The sequence below is a fragment of the Myotis yumanensis genome, unplaced genomic scaffold, assembly GCF_028538775.1.
Source record: "Myotis yumanensis isolate MYYU_CA2020_CCGP unplaced genomic scaffold, mMyoYum1.0.hap1 SCAF_1, whole genome shotgun sequence".
NCBI lineage: Eukaryota > Metazoa > Chordata > Mammalia > Chiroptera > Vespertilionidae > Myotis > Myotis yumanensis.
This window is the reverse complement of record NW_027223752.1, coordinates 59207495-59229439: the sequence shown is the minus strand read 5'-3', so window position 1 is coordinate 59229439 and position 21945 is coordinate 59207495. Positions and strand designations below refer to the sequence as shown.

The 21945-nt window shown below is 40.6% G+C and overlaps 1 protein-coding gene across 3 annotated transcripts in view; it reads right to left on the bottom strand.

Annotated features, from left to right (window-relative positions):
* Window positions 1-396: 396 nt before the first annotated feature.
* Window positions 397-21945, bottom strand: part of RFX7 (regulatory factor X7) — a 123828-nt gene continuing 102279 nt past the window's right edge. For all 3 annotated transcript variants that reach the window (XM_070422156.1, XM_070422137.1, XM_070422147.1), the window contains 5 exons: window positions 14174-14290; window positions 12855-12939; window positions 11588-11795; window positions 7748-8043; window positions 397-6631 (listed from right to left, as the gene is read on the bottom strand). In XM_070422156.1, coding sequence (XP_070278257.1) covers window positions 3356-6631; window positions 7748-8043; window positions 11588-11795; window positions 12855-12939; window positions 14174-14290 — 3982 coding nt within the window. In that variant the 3' untranslated portion in view covers window positions 397-3355. The remainder of the gene's footprint in view (window positions 6632-7747; window positions 8044-11587; window positions 11796-12854; window positions 12940-14173; window positions 14291-21945) is intronic.

Here is a 21945-nt window from a genome sequence, read left to right as displayed (position 1 = left end):
CCATCCTGACCCTGGTTTCATTACTCTGTAGGAGTTGAAATTTCTGGCCACTCTTTCCTGTTTCTAGACCTACAACTCAGGTTGTGATTTGCAAATTCAGTACTTACCACTTTGTATTTCTGGTTTGCCTAAATTACTTTTGAATACAGCTGTGCTTTAAAAATCGTCTCCATTTTTCCCCATTATTTTTCTTTTCAAAGCTCCATAGGCTAACACTTTAAAGCAAACATTATATGGATGAGCAAAAGAAAATATATATATTTTTTGGACACCATAAAACTCTATGCCACGTGCCATTCCTTGGTAATAAATCCTAAGTGAACAGCAGAGTTCTGATGAGGGTGGTGTATCCCGCTGGATTAATAGCAGAGAGATTAGCAGCACTGTTGTGCCTCATACTGATTTTTATTCATTTCCTTTAATTTCATGAACTCGAAGGGAGAACGGCATCAGGTCTGTTTATAAAATGGCATGCAGCCTGTATAAAATAGATCCGTAAATCACCTTAAGATCCAGTCAGTTTAATATAAAATGTTTTTTAATTGATTTTGAAAACATTTAAAAAACAATTTTTGAGCACTTTCAATAAAAAAAGAGAACTGAAATGCTACTGCAATATTCAACTACTGTAGTTTTAGCAGGTACAACAGACAACAAAACTTTGGGGAAATCTGACTTTGCACTAAATGAAACATGAAACAGGGCTTGTTTTTGTCATTTATGATGTAGTTAAGCACATTATAGTACAAGACTCTTATATGAACCTCAGATGCACTGCACAAAACACTTTCCTTCTTTTCAGTTCAAAAGTCAGTGCTTATTGCAATTATATGCAAAATTATTTACTTCATGAAGTCTTATCATGATAAACAGTATGCAAAATGTTTTAAACATCAAAACAATGAAAAGAACCTGAAAAAAAGAACATATTCAACAATAACTAAGCAGAATTAGTAAACATAAAAAAGTAAATAACTTGTGAATAACTATGCTTGTCTGGTTAACACTGAACCAGTTTCAATACAGCCAAGAAAAAAAAAAAGTGGTTACAGGAATACCTAGTACTGTACAAGATAAGTCAATAACACTCATGCACATTTGTGATCATGTATTAACATGGTGAAGCAAACTAAACTTAATTCTTCCTGCTGTAATATTCTCATGTAAGAGAATAAGAAATAGAAATATCTCATTGAGATCAATGCACATTGCTACATAAGACAATTTTATCTGTCACTTTGATGACATTTTGTCTTTTCATAATGAAACACATTTAAAAAGTTTAATCTGTGGACTGTATTGGTTGCATTTATCCTAAGAGATGTGCCTACCACAGGTTCAACAAATTTAGTGCAATATATGAACCCCAGAAAGTTTGCTGGACGAATTCAACCAAATTTAAAGTGTTTGCTGCAATACTGTACAGGGGTTAAAAATCCTCCAGTTTTTATTTTATTTTTTATCAAAAAATTTTCCATTATTTTTATATTAGTAGGAAGCTAATAATGTAAACATGGGATTAGAATGGCCTCAAAGTCTCCTTTTCAGAGTATCTCATAGAGAAGGCTCCCATCATTTGTTACAAGAAATCACACAGTTTCCTTTGGGTATTGCATACTTTGGTGTGCAGTAGTGCTGTGTCTCAATGTACAGTGAAGAAATAACTAGCATCAAGAAAAAGAAATCTAACAGATCATTAAATCAAGGTAACAGCAAACATACACAAATGCCAATAACTAGGACATAACGATGTAATAAACCTGTGAGCCAACCCTAGCACCATTTATTTATCAAAATATATTAATATCCTACCTTGCAAATTTAGTGAACAATGAAACCTTATTAAATTAAACCCTTCATTACAATTGTTAAACAGTCACTGATTGTAGTCTTCTGATTGGCTAACTAATTGAGGTAAAGGAAAACTTAGCTGGGTTCAAGGTAGCATAGCAATGGTTTAATGTTAGCTTAGAAACCTAATGGCAATTTCTAAATCTTTCTCAAAGTAATCTTGAAAACAGTTAAATGGAGCTGTCAACTAGTGAGCAGATTTGTGTCAACGAGAAATTCATAAACAATTATTCGTAAAACAAAATGGGAGCCATGGAGAGAAACATTTTAAAACAAATCCTGAGTGCTTATTTTGCAATTGTGGTTATCACAATAAATAAATTAAGCATGTAATAAAATGCTCCTCTTCTTCAAGTAATATTGATATCCCCCTTTGTTTTATCACAAATATAAAGGTTTGTGGCTTCAGACCTCAGGTGGTGAAACGTTTTTGTTCAGGTTTTTATGTTACCTCCCTCCTGCTTGTTCTCAAAGAGGTCTCATGATCAAACTGTATTACCACATTCAGGAGGAGTGATGGAGTCAGTTACTACGTTGAGGACTTAAGAATATTATAATTAAAAGTTCAAAATAAATCTTAAATAGAATTTTAATATGTGCATGCAGCCATTGTAATGAAACTAAAAAAATGCTTTATTGCCCTTCTCAACTCCCCTGCCTCAGTTACCAAATAAACATAAAATAATTTTTTAAAACGCTTGTATTTATTCTATTAAATTACAATGCTTGGAGTTATCTGTTTTGTGTGTCTGTATGTGTATGTATGTTGGCTCCATATTAAAATCAACATTTTAAAATAAGATTAATGCAAGGTCACAAACATAAATGGCTACTAGTTTTCCTTTGAAAAATTATAGTGCAGCTTTTGCTTTCCTTAAATTAATATTGAATTTTTCGTTATATTTTTCCTATTTAAGCCCTTCATTGTAGGTGCAAATGGTACTGAAGTCCCAGAAAGTCCTATAGAGATTTCTCATTCTACAGTAGCTCTATGCTTCAAGCCTAAATACTTAAATTAACCTGAATATTATCCCTGTTTCGAGGAAGAACTTCTTGCCTACAATTCACCTTATCTATGATTTCATATCTAAAAGATAATGCCAACAACAACAAAAAGCTTATGTCTAAAATCAATGGTTTCCTCTAAATTCTGTGCAGATCAACCGATGAATTAAAATGAACTTATACAAAATAAAGCTCTAGACTGCTCTTGTAAAAGCTGGTTAGTCAAACGTTTACTAGCAAACAATGTGATTAAAATGGGGAACATTATAAAATTTAAGACCTAATACTTGTTCTTCTACAGCCTACTGTCTTTTCAGAAACTTTTTAAGAACTGAGGCGAGTCTAACCATTTCCTATTGAAGAAGAAACCACTTCTGCAGCAAACTTTGAAAATGTCACAATTAATAGTAAGTGTTTCTGCTGCGGGAGGCACTTCCATTAAGACAAATACAATACATATGTCTTTAGATACAGTGTGCTACATGTTATAAAACACGATTTAACCCAACATTTCAACAGTAGGATGGTCCTTGCTGTCTATCCATTCAAAACCTGACGAAGTCATAGAGCTCATGGATTCACTGCAGATTTGTTGAAATAATGGGTCATTCTTTAATTCTTCCAGTGTAGCTTCATCATCTTGTCCCTGCTGACGACCTGGATCGAACAGTAGATTTGGGTCCAACGTGTTCAAATCATTGATGCTGCCTGAGAGCTCAGAAGACAACCTGATATCACTAGAGAAATCAGATGTAGTGCTCGTGAGATCAGAGGCCACCTGACCTACCAGCTGCTGGTTGGTTTGCAAGCCGTCGCCACTCAACAGGTCTTTAACAGTGCTGTTGAAATCTAACTGTTGCTCTCCGATTTCTGATTGTGCTTGATTATCTCCAGGAGAAAAACTGATCTGATCGGTGCTATTACTTTTGGTGAGGTAAGATGGTGTTTGGAATTCATAGACAGAAGTGCTGGAATCGATCATATTCTGAGGATTGGCACTAGGAAAAACAGTGGAAGTTTCCAAAATCTGAGTGAGATTCATCCGAGCTGTGTAATTGGAGGGCAGGTTGTTCATGCCCAAACCTCTCATTGCATCATCATTTTCAGAATCCAGTTTACTCAACAGAACACTGGTTATTTTTTTACTGTTTGTTTGCTTCTGAAGAGCGTTCGGGAAGGCTGTCTGCATCATGACTGTCAATGGAACTGACTGACTTCTTTGAGCTATGTTGTTGGCACATGCGTCTGTGTGAACATTTGTGAAAACATGAACTTCTGGGGTGACAGGACTTCCAAAGGGGGTCACATTAGAGCGGGGGATATTAGATACTGGATAGAGGGTGCTTCCACTAAGATTACGTTGGCGATGAACAGCAGGGCTCACACTCCGGCATCTGAAGTTGCTGCTGGCAGATGAATTAGCTCCTTTATTATCGAGAGGGGCAGGGACTGCGAAACCCTCCTGTTTGTTGGTGCTATTTGCAGTGGCACCTTGATGCTGCACAGGAGAGACAGGAGTCAAACGACCAAAATGAGTGTCATGATGTCTGGATTGGGACTGATAAGACTGCCCAGGCACAGCAAAGGCATGAGGTTTCCTGAAACGGTCTTCCACTAGCTCCTGATAGCTTGGGAGGATGCCGTGGCCAGAAACTGATGAATTACCAACCCCGCTATACCCATTATTCATCCATTCAAGCTTGGTTTTGTCAGGGTGTGTGGCCATGGGTCTTTGCATCGGTTTCACAGGACTACTTGAGACAATGCTGGCATCATGATAGGCCATACTGGAGCTTATAGGGGTAAATGCAAATGGATTCCTACATTCAACAGGGCTGGGAGGGACACTACTGCTGCAGTTAGAATGTGGAGTGCCAATGGGTGTATGTCGGCTACTTCCTAAAGCACTATCCACAGGTGTGGTCTGGGCTAGCCTGGAACAAGGGCTCTCCCGTGACAGACTCTGAGATCCAGCAATCATTTCAGAGGTTGGGGTTGGGGTTGGGGTAGGGGTTGGAGTAGGGGTGGGGGTGGGGGTGGGGGTGTGGATTGGAGTGCCATTGCTATGGATTGGATGGTAGAAGTGGGTGCTGGAGGCGTGAGATGACATTGGAGCTCCTGGAGTTACCGACTGATTCTGAAGGGTCATTCCCAAACAGTTACCGTAAGAATGAGAATTGTTCATCGACATTTGCTGCTCCATAAGCACCAGCTCTTCCACAATGCTATCTTGTGTAAGTTCATCATCAAAAGGAAAGTAGCTTTCATTTGTTTGGGAAACAGAAGGCTCAAACTCTTTCAGTTCAGACTGTAGAGGTAACTGATCTGAAGACTGTGCTTGTATTTGATTCAGAGAAGATTCTTGTAGCTGGCTATGTAGCTGCGGGGTGTATGTGTCCTGCGGCATTCCTTCTAGTTCCCAGACAGATTTCTCTAAGTCATTGATATCAGAGTGCTCAGGAATTGTCATAACACTGATATCTTGCTGTTGTTCACAGGCAGCAGACACAAACCCAGAATCCTTAGTGATCTGTTGCCATTCGTTTGGATTAAAGCTGCCATCTGTTTTTGAATCACTGTCCAAGAGAAAGATATTCTCTTCAAGTTTTACTTTTATATCTGGAGATGATGATGGTGTTTGCTGTTCCAAAGCTGAATCACCAGTGATAAGGGCAGAAGAATTCAAGGATGGGTTTGCCATCATGTGTGAGTTGACATTTATTGATACCATGCTAGGAATCGGAGCACCTGCTGCTGAGCTTTCTGCTTTCCCTGAATGTGGAACCTTTTGGTCCTTCTTAACACTGCCTGGTTTCTGACCTTCTGTGATAACTGCAGAAAGCTGTTCCACAATTGGTTTCTTTACAGGAGGCACCTGGGATTCTTGCAATGTAGAAGACAGTCGCTTTCTTGGACTTTTAGTGCATAATTTAGGGTCTTTATTTATTGAGTCACCATTAGATGGTGAGCTGGTGCTGGTGAATGTTAAGTTCTGAGTGGCAACTGAGAGAGTGATAGTGCTTTGATTATTGCCTGTCGAAGTGCCTGGTGGAATTTCATTACAGCGACTCTTACATTTGGTCCTCTGGTCACAGACCTTAGTTGCTTTTATTTCGGTGACACCTTCAGTTGAAGGTTTTTGCACTACTCCATCTGAATTACTTTTCTGTCCCGAAAGGGCGCTAGGCGTTGTTTTAGGAGCTTTCGTACCATCAGCATTCTCTTGGCACTGTACAGGATGCTCATCCGATGATATTTCCGGTTCCATTTTGACTTCCACAGCAGACGTTCCCCCGGCACCGCTGGTCTTGGATCCAGGAGACTGAAGTGAAACAACAGAACCATTCTTGATCTGTGGAAAGGTCTTTGATTCTTCTGTTGTTCCTGTAGCACTGTTTACTGAGGCAGAATGTTTAAGAGGGGCACTATTACTACTGGGTGTGAGGGATATTGCTGTCATTTTCACCACATTTAGAGAACTCATGTGTGAAGTGGGTACAACAGCAGTTTTGATGGGACTGCTAGTAAAGAGGACAGTAGTTGGCGAGCGAATGGTGAGTGCACTGGTGTTGGCTGGTTTAGGTAAGATCTGAGGGTAGCGGTTCCGGGCAGAACGATCCCCACCAGGACTGGCTGGGACATTCTGAGGAGTCTTTGGTGCCTGTTTCACAGACTGCATGTGCTGAGTGACCACTTGTACATTGAGGGGAAGAACTTTGCCATCAGAAGAACTCATTGGACTTGGTGATGTTACCAACTGCCTGGTCCTTTGGACCTATTAAAAAGTGGAAAAAAAAAATCAGATTTAACAAGTCTAGGATATGAACAATAAATCACATATTTATTCAGTATTAAAGCATTATAAATGTTATGCTAAAAAGAAAAAAAGACAGTTCCTACATTAGATGAGAGTTCTTCTAGATCAGTTTTATACAATCAGACATATATTCTAATGAATGTAACATAAGCACAATATAGTTACAAAATACAATATATAAGAACATTAAGATAATGAATATTTAATAAAACAATGATTTTTAAGGAGATTATAGGAAGAGATAAAATCTTGAAGAAACACATGACTATAAAAGTTATCTACTGGAGTCTGTGCCCAGAAGATGACTCACTCACAGGAGACAGTCTTATAAATGGTCTGCCTTGGACATTAGTAACTAAACCACTATGGGCAGGTTTCAGATAAAACTAATGTCTCTTCAAGTTTGCTCTACAGAGAATAGTCCAAGAATTTGGTTACTAGGTAGTTCATGCATTAATGATAAGAACAACAACAACAAAAAGAAATATCTCCTTTATAATATCATCTATAACATAAAATACCACCTTGTTTTATTAGCAAGATGCACTCTTATTTTAAAAACCTCTTTCAGAATAACCTCAGTTGTGTGAGACAGGAAAGGAGAACATAACTTCTATTTGTTGATAAGGAAACAGTAGCTAAGTAGCTAAGGGACTTGCCCAAGGTCCTATCTCCAGCAAGCCACAGAGCTAGGATTATGTTAAAGTATCATCAACACACATTAAATTTTGCTCTATCTGAATGTTAAAAAGAAAAAACAGTTTAAACCAAAAAAAGTTTGCAATTGCATCGTTCTGGCTTAGAGATGAAACAACTCTGAAAATGACTTATCTCTTACATATTTTATAAATCTTGGACCTTTGTATTCTTACTTATGTTCATGTTATAGCTCATTTTGTAATCAACAAGGTATATTCTGAATGAAAGGCAACCAAGTAAAGCTGAATCTATCTGTGGTCACAAAATCAGTTTATAACTGAATCTTCTATACCTGACTCCTTCTCATGTGCCACTTTTAATTAAATGACTGATTTCCCACCCTCCCCCAAAGACCAATCACGTTAATGATGTTACCGGAATGGGACTAGGGACAGCTGCCACAACGATGCCAATAGGCTGAGGAGAGAGGATCGCAGGGTTTCCATTGGAAAGACTAGTCACTCCACTGGTTGTCGTGCCTTCCGATTTTTTTGCTGAGGATTCTCCTGGCAAAGGGGATTGTAGTTTCTGTTCTTGCTGCTTCTTCTGAATTTTCCGTTGCAATTGCTGCTTAGCATCTATAGGTGATGGCAAAGTCTTCACTTGAGGCTGAAAGGAATTACTTTCAGCTGTAGGTATAAAAGCAGAAGGCTGTGTAATTCCTTTAATTCCTGAAAATAAACAAAAAGGAGAGTTACAGTAAATACTCTCTTTCATAAAAGGCAGTTACAGCTCATTTTCTTTTTTTAATTTTATTTATTTTTATTTAAAAAATCTTCATTGTTGAAAGTATTACATATGTCCCTTTTTCTCCCATTGACCCCTTCTAGCTTGCCCCCTCAACCCTCTGCGCCCCAGGCCTTCACCACCCTATTGTCTGTGCCCATGGGTTATGCATATATGCATATAAATTCTTTGGTTGATCTCTTCCCACCTAATCACCCACCTTCCCTCTGAAATTTCTTTGAGTAGGTACCCCTCTACTGGAGAAAGCAACAAAACCCAGCAAATTTTAACTCAAAATTTTTTTATAAAGCATAAGTATTAGACTTCCAATTATAAACATTTGTTAATACGGTTTTAGTGGGACACCTTAAAATATGGTTCGTTCAGTTCAACCAACAATAACAGATCAAGATTTTGACGAGTAGGAGCTAAGATAAATAAATGCCAAGAGAGCATGTTTTATATTTTATCAGTAGATGTCAGAAATTTTCCTCTCTCCTTCTCTAATAGAAATTCATGAATTTTTATGATTTTAAAATTCAGCCCATGAGGGGCACTCAATAAATATTTGCTGAAACCATCCCTATCTTAGAAAAAAATTGTATGGGGAAGCTTTTAATTCTACCAGAAATTCTGAAAAATGATACTACTACTATTTTAACTGCTACTGTATAATTAATTATTTCAGTAGGACCTATTGGAAATTAAACAGGCTCTTAATAAAACTGAGGTTAAGATATTTTGAAAAGTATCATGGAGAAAACCTTTTACTGCAGTAGTGAAGATCAACACTGAGAAAAAGGAATGATGAAATAGGCAAGAGACACATTTTCAGAAAAATTGATCATATAACACAATTTTTTAAAAAGCTCATTTCACATTTACGGTGTGGCATTAGGGTCATTAGAAAGTAAGCTGTGGCTGGTAAAAAACAGTGGGAAGGAAATGAGAAGACAACACCATCCTGCTGGTACACCTTGCCATTCCTTTCCCAGCCCAATTTCTGCTTTTCATTGTTTTGTTAACAACAACTTGAGGAGGGGGAGACAGGAAGGAGAGAAAGATGTGACTGTGAGCTCTCTTCCACTCCTCAATAATCACTCATCTTCTGACCCCTCACCCCCCTTTATCACCTAAGTACTATTTTTTTCTCTTCAAATTTAGCTCAAATTGCATGGCTCCCTCCTGGCCCCGAGTCTCAGCTCTGGCTTCTGGACACCTGCATCCTTGAAAGTCCCTGCCAAAGGCTCAAAGCTGTCTTATCCCTCCTGCCAGGGTTTCTGGACAGGAATGAGTTCCAAGCAGCTGACTCACAAAAGAACATTTGTAACACAACCTGTTCTATATAATATGCAGACTAAATTTATAAAAAACCAAATTCACCTTCAAAGGATAAGGTGAATTCTACCAAAGGTGTTAGAACCGCTGGGAGAACAAATGAGGTGGCACATGCAAGATGTCTAGCTAGACAAGGCTGCCCAAGCACTCTCCTGCCCATGTGCAAGTATATGCAAACAGAAAAAATTATGACAAGGTTCTAGTAAGAGATTATTTTGCTGAAGTGGTCCTTAATTGACCATGAGTTGAAAGGACAAAACAATTACACACACACACACACACACACACACACACACACACACACCACAGAACTTTAAAGCTTCTGAAAAGTATAAACTGAATGAAAAATATTGATATTAAAGTGATTAAGATAAAAGAGTGAAGTTATTTTAGAAACTATAATTCTGGCTGAGATAAATCTTTTGTAAATTTAAAGATATCTATACTAATAAAAGGGCAATATGCTAATTAGACCAGGAGACCTTCCAGACAAAGCCTTGGTGGTAGGACCGAGGCAGAGGAGGTTAGGGATGAGCAGGCGGCAGGGGGGGGACGGGGGGGGGGGCAGTTGGAGGGGAGCAGGCCAGCAAGGGGGGGCAGCTGGGGGAGATCAGGCTGGTGGGGGGGGGCAGTTGGAGGCAAGCAGGCTGGCGGGGAGTGGGGGCAGTTGGGGGTGAGCAGGCTGGCAGGAGTGGGCAGTTGGGGGCGATCAGGCCAGCGGGGGGGGGGGCAGCTGGGGGCAGCCAGGCTGGCAAGGGGGGGAAGTTAGGGATGATCAGGCCAGAAAGGAGGGGTGGGCGATCAGGCTGGCAGGCAGAGTGGTTAGGGGCGATCAGGCAGGCACGCAAGCAGGTGAGTGGTTAGGAGCCAGTGGTCCCAGATTGCAAGAGGGATGTCCAACTGTCGGTTTAGGCCCTATCCCTGTGGGGTCCCAGATTGGAGAGGGTGCAGTCCAGGCCGAGGGACAACCCCCGCCCCCTGCACGAATTTCGTGCACCAGGCCACTAGTTTACAATAAACAATCAGAAGAATCATCTCTGGGAAACAAGTTTCATGTTAACACTTTTTTTCCCCCTGGAAATTATAATTTCCTAGAGTAATAACATAAATTACTCACTCATTTTTAGGCTTATAAGATATGACTTAAATGAGACATTTAAAAATTTTAATCTGATAGTTTACATAACCATTAATTTAGGAAGAAGTAATTTATTCTGATATTGTCAATTCCTAAAACTATCAATTCTAAAATTTCTATTTGAATGAGGATGCTCATTTGCATATTAAAAACCATTCTTATTATTTTATAGTAATGTTTCATACAGTTTATTTATTTTTTTGATTTTTGAGTTTATTTGAGCCAAACTGACCACATGTGCAGGGAGCAAATTACTCTGGGAGAATAACAGTTCTGCAGCTTCTTTTATGCATGTGAAATTAAGGAGGGAACTGCATGGAGGTGGGAGAAAGCAAGGCAGAGACTGAATTATAGGAGCATTAACAAGATTACGTGCTCTCTTGAGGGTTAATACCCCCGTCCAAGGTATTACTTCAACTATTTCAAAGGTGTGTTAACCTAGATGACCTAGATCTGACTTAAAACCATTTACTAAAGAAGTTATAGGCCTGGGGCATGAATACCCACCATGACCTGCCCAGTTAGGAATTTATGATCAGAAATACAGTTTATTTTTTGTGAGACTAAGGCATCTCTCACATTGTCCAGAGATCAGTTTTTTTTAATAAGCATTAGTTTCTGGGATAGTTGTCTTTCAAGTAATTTTAAAATTTAATCTTATCTAATATTTACTCATTTAGGTACACATATATACTTAAAAGTACATATATGTACTCTTTAAATTTTAAAACAGCAATGGAAAAGTTAATTATCAAGTGGGAAATCTTAAAAGTCTCATATCTCAGAAGAGCAATATAAATAACTATAGCTTTATGCTTTAAAATAGAAGGACTGTTATTATTACTATTTTTGTTGGCTCGACAAACCCATATGAATTTAGTGTTAAGTGAAGTAAGAGTGAACTCATGAATACTAAAAAGACAAAGAAGTTCTTTAGCCAAACTTTCTTTGCTACCCACTCCAAAGACAGTAACTCCTCTGTCAGTTTTGCCTTGTTAACAATAATTTTGTACCTGGTGGTGCTGCAGCCATTACAGTTAGAGCTGCCATTGACTTGGTGCCGATATAATGACTTTTTACAAGGAAACGGGCTAATTCCAAGACTGTGTCAAATGGCTGGCTTAGCACTTTCTGGGCCCACTCGCACACAAGACGGCAAGCAGAAGAAATGACTTCCTCGTCAATATTTTGAAGCTGCCCAGAAGGTTCAGCAGCTTCCAACTAAACAAAAGGAAAAGAAAACGTTAACTTTTAGGAGAAAGTTCAGAGTAATTAAACTGAAGCACATTAAAGATAAGTATTCTTTTCTTTTTTTTTTAAAATATATTTTATTGATTTTTTACAGAGAGGAAGGGAGAGAGATAGATAGTTAGAAACATCGATGGGAGAGAAACATAGATCAGCTGCCTCCTGCACATCTCCCACTGGGGATGTGCCCGCAACCCAGGTACATGTCCGCAGGCTGACGCTCTATCCACTGAGCCAAACTGGTCCCGGCAAAGATAAGTATTCTTAATTAGAAGATCTAAGTCCGTCAGGTGAAAGAATCATGAAGTGACCTGTCGGCAGGCATATCAGTCTTGTAGGTAAAGGGCCTATGCCTGTACCCACTGGCACACAGCCATTAGCAGCTTGTGAATATAACATTTAAATGCTTGTTACCAGTAAACCCCACTGGTGTGGCTCAGTGGTTGACCATCAACCCATGAACCAGAAGGTCACGGTTCAATTCTAGGTCAGGGTATATGCCCGGATTTTAGGCTCGATCCCCTTAAGGGACCTGCAGGAGACAGCTGATCAATGATTCTCTTTCATCATTGATGTTTCTCTCTCTTCCTTCCTCTCTCTAAAATCAATAAAAATATATATTTTTTAAAATGCTTGTAAGCATATATGAAGACTAACAGATATTTTGATGTTTATAAAACCTATTTGATATCAATAAAACTATACCAGTAGTCATATTTCCTATTCTGAAAACATTTATAATACACATATTACTAAAATGTAATAATTCTCCTGACAATACATATATTTTAGATATATTTACATATCAGTAAGTTTAGATCTATCTTGCTCTCCCTAATTTCAGAAGTCATGTTGACTTAAGTCATATGCACTAACATTTTCCAGTCACATTTGACTTTTTTTCTCACTTATTCTGTAAAAGGCAGAGTTCCTGGTCCCTGGTTTTATCTAAATGAGACTATGCAGTATGCATTTCAATGTTGATTTTAAGGTACAATTCAACTTATTAAAAAGAGCAGGCAGAATTCTTACCCCATCTCCAGTTTTGTGAAAGTCAAGATTGGGCAGTGTTGGCATATGAACAAAAGCTTTTTTTCTTAGTCCACTGTAGCAATATGTAATGAACAGTTAAGGTCTCAAGTAATTAAATGAATTGCTTATATAATTAGCACTTGAAAAGTAACCATATATGAAATGAAAATAAAATCAGAATGAAATAACATCTACTTTGAGTTTTCAGTAAGAAAAACTTTAATATTATAAACTCGGGATTTTTACTCCTTTGAAATGGGAATAGTCTGCAGAATGTTACTGTCTTAAATAAAACAAAATAATTCTCATCTGTTATAAATTTAATGAATAAATGTTTCTAATAAGCTGTGTCAGCCACCAGTAACAAACAGGTCAGAAGGAAAGAAATACCCAGATGGAAACCTGGAACCCAGAAAGGAAACTTCAGCCCAGGGCACCGGGACAGAAACAACTCTGAGTGTCACAAGGGCTTTAACCTTTTCATTTCCCTTTTTCCACTGAAACACACAGGATTATCACCTGCAACATGCCAAAGACACATCAAGATGTTTTTGTTTGTACGCAGAAAAGAAGGGCAGGTCATGTAGCAAGTGGTTAAAGAACACCTGGAACCACTTAGAAAAGCAGCCTTCCACCTTCCCCTTCCTCTCCTCTCTTCCATAGCAGTGAATTTTTATGCTGTGAAAAAGGCCAGGAGCCGAGCAGAGAGAGATGGAGGACTTCTAATATGATACAGAGACCCTCTACCTTCTTCCAAGAGTAGGGAGAACTTTAATAAATCCTTAATTTTCATTTCCTTATTTCTGTTTGCTCCTAAGTATTTCTCCATCACAAGAGGGACCTCGCTTTAAACAGTTGGCTGAAAAATAAAGAGAGCTGTAGTTTTCCAGTATAAGTTCCCTAAGACATTTTTTTTTTAATGTTATATATTTTGCAAAGGAGATCCTATGCTTTTAAATGAGAGGAAGGAGTGAAGGTAAGCTAACACCTTTCTGCACTTTTATTGATAATTTATAATTGCTGTACTGTGGCATGCCTCGGTCATTCTCACTATTGAAGAAAAGATCAGACACATTACAATGACAGAATAAGGTGAAATCTATCATAAACTTAATGACCATTATTTATCTCTCTTACAGTTTGGTTAATAGCTGGGAAAATAATATTTGCAATTATTCTACTAAGTTCTTTTGAGTTGTTTGTACTTATAGATTCAAATTTATTTCTAATTATAGTTGGTCGTTGAAACACAACAGGAGATGCTCTGTAATAAGTGGGAACTTAGAGAGATTACGAAAAACCATTCTGGTAAAGGATATTTCGATTTGCCTCTCGTGCCCAGACGACGTGCCTTCATGTTTGGAAAGACGTTTTTCATGATCTTTCCAAAGTCAGCAGCACTTAGTGGATGGTAACCAAGATTGTCACAATAACTCCTGCAAAACAAGGAGGGGCCAGTTAGAGAGCAACAGAACTCAGAATTACACAGCACAGTGCTATTGCAACACAATTTGATGCGTTTGACAAAGTGAAAAACACATTTTCAAGAGATTCACCACAATTTTCACCAATATATGGTCATCCTTCTCTGGAGATAACTCAGGTTGGTTAGATTATTTATTCTCAGGGTATTCAGTACTGCTGCTTTCAACAGCATCCAAGCTTTCAGTCAGAGATACTGGTGGTATAACCCAGCATTCTGAAATGAGTGTATCCAGCTCAAACAGTAGGGCTACAAATTTCCACATATGTATCAAGCTCACATACTGGGACAATTTCCAATATAAACACATGCATGCCAAATATTAGAGACAAAACTACCACATGGTTTAAAATAGAAACATGATATATTAGAACTAAAAGGGACCTTAGAGGTCATCTATATACCAACACTCTCATTTTACCCATAAGAGAAAAAATGAAGCCACAGAGAGTAGTTCCAAAGGTCCTCACTCCTACCATTCTTATTGCCAGGAAAAAAGTACTTTGTAAGGCAGTAACTTCAATTGAGACCAGGGAAACAAACTATGTCTTAATTAATTACTCCTGAAACCACGTGTCCTGTTACTCTCTAAAGGTGCCAGCCATGGGTAGAAGAACAAACCCTCCTCTACCAGTTCAGCAGCAGGCCAAGGCCACATCTTGTTCTGGCCACCAAAGCCTTCCTCACAACTGCTGGCCATTGGGAGAACCACTACCTGAGAAACGCCAAAGAGGAAATCAGAGGCATTCCCAAGTACTTCAATCAAGTCACCCCCTCACTCCACCCCCCCCGTCCCCCCCCCCCCCCCCCCCACTTTTTAGCATCAACCAGAGCAACTTCTTGATGAAGACATGCGGTGAAGAGTCAGAGAGATTTCGGATGAAGAAACAAAGGAAAACAATGGGAAGGCCTCGTGGGCAGGGCAAATTAATAGTAAGTATCATGGCAACATTCATGAAGTGACCTGAACACAAGCAGTTGAATTGGAAGATCTTCAGAAGGAGGCAGGGACCCCTGAGAGTCTTAATAGAGAGAAAAGGGGTAGGTCTGGAGACAAGGGTATTTTTTTGATTATGCCCTACCTATCTCCACACCAAAACCTGTTCCTCTGGTCGTGGGAAGGGGAAGAAATGCCCAGCAAACACATTCCCAATAATGTTGACAAGCAGGAAGGGTGAGGAGCTAACACATATTAGAGTTCCCTCTACAGAAGTATTTAGATACATCAGATAATTGAGACTAAATGCAATATTCCGGCTCAGGGATCAAGATTTAAGTTATAACTTGAAGGGGTGACTACTATTGGGTGCTGAACTGTATTAAGTCATAACCATTATGGTACCAAGTTAGGTCAGTCATCTTTAAGGCTTAAACCAGCACAGAAAGAAAATGTGAATGAAGCTCCTTTAAGGAACCAGACACATGTTGCTTCCTCTACCTGGACCATTATTTTTCTTATCCTTCAAGTTCCAGCTTAAATGTTATGATTTTGAAAGGATCTCTTCTGGCTACCCTATCTAAAGCAATGCCCTCTTGCCAAACCCTAACCACATTTCCTATCAGTGTACTCTTTTTTCTTCTTCTTATGCCTTATAACTATCTAACAGCAAATTTTCTTGTCTCCTCACTCAGGGCAGTGGCCAGATTCAGGGGTGGGCAAAAGTAGGTTTATTGTTGTAATGTAAATAAGTAATACAATAATTAATAAATAATGATACAAGAATAAACTCTGTTTCGTGTACTCACAACTGCAAACCTGCTTTTACCCACCCTGTATATCTGGTTCACCATTTTATTCTCATCACTACAAACAAGATTTAAGAGTCACATTAAGCTGTAATGTAACTTTAAGTATGCCATAGTTAAAATGACAAGCAACTTTAAAGAAACACACAAAAAGACCAAAAAACCCCAAGAAACAAAATACAAAACCCCACCAAACCCAAAAAACCAATGCCCACTGGCACCTATGACAGCATGAGCAGATGGGCCTAAAAAATGGATACCAAATAAAGAGAAGCAGGGCAATGAGCCTAGTGAGAGTTAGAGTATATTCGTTCTTATTCTCTGTGCTTAGATTATGATGTTTTTTCATTATATCAGTACTAAAGGCCTGGTGCACGGATTTTTGCACTGGTGGGGTCCCTTGGCCTGGCCTGCGGGGACTGGGCTGAAACCGTCTCTCCAACATCCCCTGAGGGGTCCCGGATTGTGAGAGGGAAGGTCTCGGGTGATACACCCTGGAATCAGGCTCCCTCCTCTCTGGTTATGGGTGTGTTATTCAAGAACCTCAGCTACCAAGTCACCGCAGCTCGGCAGCTCCCGTGTTGAGCATCTGCCCCCTGGTGGTCATTGCGTGTCACGGCTATTGGCTGGTCAGCTGGTTGCTTAGGCTTTTATATATATAGACTAGAGGCCCGGTGCACAAGAATTTTTGCACTCGGGGGGGAGAGGGGGTCCCTCAGCCCGGCCTGTGCCCTCTCGCAGTCTGGGACCACTCGGGAGATAATGAACTGCTGCTTAGGCCCGCTCCCGGGTGGCAGAGGGCAGGCCCAATCCCTAGGTGCAGCCCCTGGTCGGGCTCAGAGCAGGGCCGATTGGGGAGTTGGGGCGCCGCCCTCTATCACCCACAGAGCAGGGCAGATTAGGGGGTTGGGGTGCCGCCACTGTCACACTCAAGGGAGGGCCGATGGGGGGCGGGGGTTGGGGTGCTGCACCCTGTCACACACAGAGCCGCAGGGCAATCAAGGGGTTGGGGAGCTCCCCCCTGTCACTCACAGAGTAGGGCCGATAGGGGAGTTGGGGCACCGCCCTCTGTCACACACAGAGCCGCAGGGCGATCAGGGGGTTGGGGCGCCGCCACTGTCACACTCAGGGCAGGGCCAATGGGGAGGTTATGGCTCTACCCCGTCACACACAGAGCAGGGCCCGTGGGGGGGGGGGGGGGGCGGTTGGGGCACCGCACCGTCACACACAGAGCAGGGCTGATCAGGAGGTTGGGGCGCTGCACCCTGTCACACACAGAGCCACAGGGCGATCAGGGGGTTGGGGATCTCCCCCCTATCAGGCACAGAGCAGGGCTGATCAGGGGGTTGGGGCACCTTCTCTTGTCACGAACAGAGCAGGGTGGATAGGGAGGTTGTGGCCCCGCTCCCTGTCACACACAGAGCCGCAGGGCGATCAGGGGGCTTGGTCGCTGCCCCCTGTCACGCTGATCACGGTGCTGGGAGGCATATTACCCTTTTACTATATAGGATAGAGGCCTGGTGCACGGGTGGGGGCCGGCTGGTTTGCCCTGAAGGGTGTCCTGGATCAGGGTGGGGGTCCCCACTGGGGTGCCTGGCCAGCCTGGATGAGGGGATGATAGCGGTTTGCATCTGGTCACACCCCCTTCAGGGTGGGGGTCCCCACTGGGGTGCCTGGCCAGTCTGGGTGAGGGGCTGAGGGCCGTTTTCAGGCTGGCAGGTGACTGAAGCTCCCAACCTCTCCTTTTTTTCTTTTATTCTGGGCCAACTTTAGCTCTGAGGCTCGACTCCAGCTCTGAGGCCTCAGCTGCTGAAAGCAGGTTTCTGGCCTTTGTTTACCTTCTGTATTTGATACAATGTTGCAGTCCTGCTGGCTGAAGCCTGGCTGACTGAAAGTAGGTTTCTGGGGTTTTGTTTAGCTTCTATATTTGTTACAATGTTTCTTAGAGAGCAGCTGAGAGGCCGGCAAGGCAGGCGGGGAACCTGGCTTCCTCCGTCACTGGAGCAAGCAAGCCTCCCTGTTCGCGTCAGCTGCCTGGCTGTCGGCCGCCATCTTGGCTGGCAGTTAATTTGCATATCTCAGTGATTAGCCAATGGGAAGGGTAGCGGCCGTACGGCTAATAACCATATTTCTCTTTTATTAGATAGGATACTAACTTTTTAAAAATTTGGTAGATGTGATAGGTATAAGATTGGCAAAATTAAGTGTCAAAGTGACCAATTTGCTTGTCAAACAGAACTAATCCAATTTCATCTGAATTCTTATTCCCGCCCCTTTTTTGTTAATCTTCACATGAGGATATTTTTTCCATTGCTTTTTAGAGAAAGAAGGGAGGCTGGGGGGCGGAGAGAGAGAGAAACATTGTGTGAGAGAGACACATCGACTGGTTGCCTCCAGCACAAGCCCCGACCAGGAGCAGGGAGCGAACTCGCATCCCAGGTACTTGCCCTTGACCAGGAATTGAACCGTGACCTCCTGGTTCATGGGTCAATGCTCAACCACTGAGCAACACTGGCTGGGCTATTTGTTGTCCTTTTGATAATGGTCATTCTAACAAGCCTGAGGCAATTATCTGACTGTGGTTTTTATTTAAATTCCCCTGTCATAGGAGCCAGTGGGCATTGGTTTTTTGGGTTTGGTGGGGTTTTGTATTTTGTTTCTTGGGGTTTTTGGTCTTTTTGTGTGTTTCTTTAAAGTTGCTTGTCATTTTAACTATGGCATACTTAAAGTTATATTACAGCTTAATGTGGTTTTTATTTAAATTCCCCTAATGATTAATGTCTTGTTCAGCACCTTACAAGACACCTGGCCATCTATCTGTATTTCTTTAGAAAAATGTCTATTCAGAGATTCCTATTTTTTAATTAAAAAAAAATTTTTTTTGCTGTTGAGTTGAATGAGTTCTTCATATTTTTTTTTTTTAAAAAATATATTTTATTGATTTTCCACAGAGAGGAAGGGAGAGAGATAGAGAGTTAAGAAACATCGATGAGAGAGAAACATCGATCAGCCGCCTCCTGCACATCTCCTACTGGGGATGTGACCACAACCAAGGTACATGCCCTTGACCGGAATCGAACCTGGGACCCTTTAGTCCGCATGCCGACGCTCCATCCACTGAGCCAAACCGGTTTCGGCTCTTCATATGTTTTGCTAAGTATTAACCCCTTATCAGATATATGATTTGCAAATATTTTCTCCCTTTTTATTTTGTTGATGGATTATTTTGTTATGCAAAGCTTTTAAGTTTGATGTAGTGCCGCTTGTTTATTTTTGCTTTTACTTTTGGTGTCACATTGAAAAAAATCATTGCCAAGCCCTGACCAGTGTAGCTCAGTTAGTTGGAGTATCATCTGTGCACCTAAAGGTTGCCAGTTTGATTCCTGGTCAGGGTACATGCCCAGGTTGCTGGCTCAATCCCAGGTGGGACTTGTGCAGGAGGCAACTGATCGATGTTGTGCTGTCACATCAATGTTTCTCTTTGTCCTTTCCTTTCTCTATAAAAATCAATAAAAATATTTTTTAAAAAAATCACTGGCAAAACCTTACTGCCTGTTTTCTTCTAGGAGTTTTATGGTTTCAGCTCTTATGTTCAGGTCTTTAATGCATTTTGAGTTGATTTTTGCGTATGATGTAGGATACTTGTCAATTTTCATTTTTTTGCATGTGGCAGTCTAGTTTTCTCAACACTATTTATTGAAGAGACTGTTCTTACCCCATTATATATTCTTGTTTCTTGAGAGAGGTATTTATTACTATGAACTTCCTTCTTGGAACTGCTTTTGCTGCATCACATAAATTTTGGAATGTTATATCTACACTAGAGGCCCGGTGCACGAAATACAGGCATGGGGCGGGGGAGGGAGGTGTGTCCTTCAGCCCAGCCTGCACCCTTGCCAATCTGGGACCCCTTGAGGGATGTCCGACTGCCCGTTTAGGCCCAAGGATCGGGCTTAAACGGGCAGTCGGACATCCCTCTCACAATCCAAGGCTGCTGGCTCCCAACCACTCGCCTGACTGCCTGATTGCCCCTAACTGCTTCTGCCTGCCAGCTTGATCACTCCCTAACCATTCCCCTGCCAGCCTGATCGACACCTAACTGCTCCCCTGCCGGCCCGATCGCCCCTAACTGCCCTCCCCTGCCGGCCTGGTCACCCCAACTGCCCTCCCCTGCTGGCCTGGTCACCTCTAACTGCCCTCCCATGAAGGCCTGGTTGCCCCTGTCCTCCCCTGCAGGCCTGACCGCCCCCAACTGCTCTCCCCTGCAAGCCTGGTCGCTCCCAACTACTCTCCCCTGCAGGCCATCTTTTGTCCACATGGGGGCGGCCATCTTTGACCACATGGGGGTGGCCATCTTGTGTGTTGGAGTGATGGCCAATTTGCATATTACTGCTTTATTATATAAGATTTTTGTTTGTCTCAGATAATTTTTTAAAAATATATATTTTTACTGATTTCAGAGAGTAAGGGAGAGGGAGAGAGAGAAAAACATCAATGATGAGAGAGAATCATTGATCGGCTGCCTCCTGCACATTGCTACTGAAGATCGAGCCTGCAACCTGGGCATGTGCCCTTGTCTGGAACTGAACCCTGGACCTTTCATTCCTCTATCCACTGAGCCAAACCAGCTAGGGCTCAAGTTAATTTTTAATTTATCTGTTGATTTCATCTTTAACTCATTGGTTATTCAGTAGCACATTGTTTAATCTCCACATACTTGTGAATTTTCCAGTTTTTCTTTTATAATTGATTTCTAGTTTTATACCACTGTGGTCGGAAAACATGTTTGGCATAATTTCAATTCTATTAAATTTATTAAGACTTGTTCTGTGGCCTAATATATGATCTATCCGGAAAAATGATCCATGTGCACTTGAAAGAATATATATTCTGTTGCTTTTGGATGGAATGTTCTGTATATATCTGTTAAGTCCATGTGGTCTAACATGTTTAAGGCTGATGTTTCCTCATTGATTTTTCTGTCTGAATGATCAATCCACTGATGTAAGTTGCAGTATACAGTGCTCTACCATTATTGTATTGTTGTCTATTTCTTCCTTTAGATTTATTAATATTTGCTTTATATATTTAGGTGCTCCTATTTGAGTATATGTTTACAAATGTTATATCCTCTTGATGGCTAGACCTCTTTATTATTATATAACACCTTCGTCTCTTATTAGAGATTTTGTTTTAAAGCTAATTTTGGTGGATAGAAGAATAGCTACCCCAACTTCCTTTTGGTTTCCTTTTTCCATTCCTTCACTTTCAGTCTCTGTGTGTCCTTACATTTAAAGTGAGTCTCCTTGTAGACAGCATATAAATAGGTCTTTTATTTTTATTCTTTTCAGTCCCTCTACATTGTCAGATTGAAGAATTTAGCTCATTTACATTTAGAGTAATCATTACTAGGTAGGAACTTAATGCCTTTTTAGTTGTTTTATGATGTTTCAGTAGTTGCTCTGTTTCTTCTTCTCTTGCTCCCTTCCTTTATGATTTGATAACATCCTTTAGTGGTGTGATTAGTGGGTTGCTTTATCTTTTATGTATTTACTATAGGTTCATGCTTTGTGATTACCAAATGGTTACATATAACAACTTATATCTATAACTGTCTATATTAAGTTGATAGCAAGTTAAGCTTGATTGCATTCTAAATCTCAACATTTTTATTCTCCTTCCCCATGTTTTATTAATCTCTATAAAAACAATGAAAAAACTGAAAAAGTGGGCCAATATCAACCTAAGAAACTAAAAAAAACAACCCCATTTACCACTGTAACAAAAAAAATTAATATACCTAGGAATAAACTTAACTAAGGGGGTAAAAGACCTGTACTGGGAAAACTACAGGACGTTGAA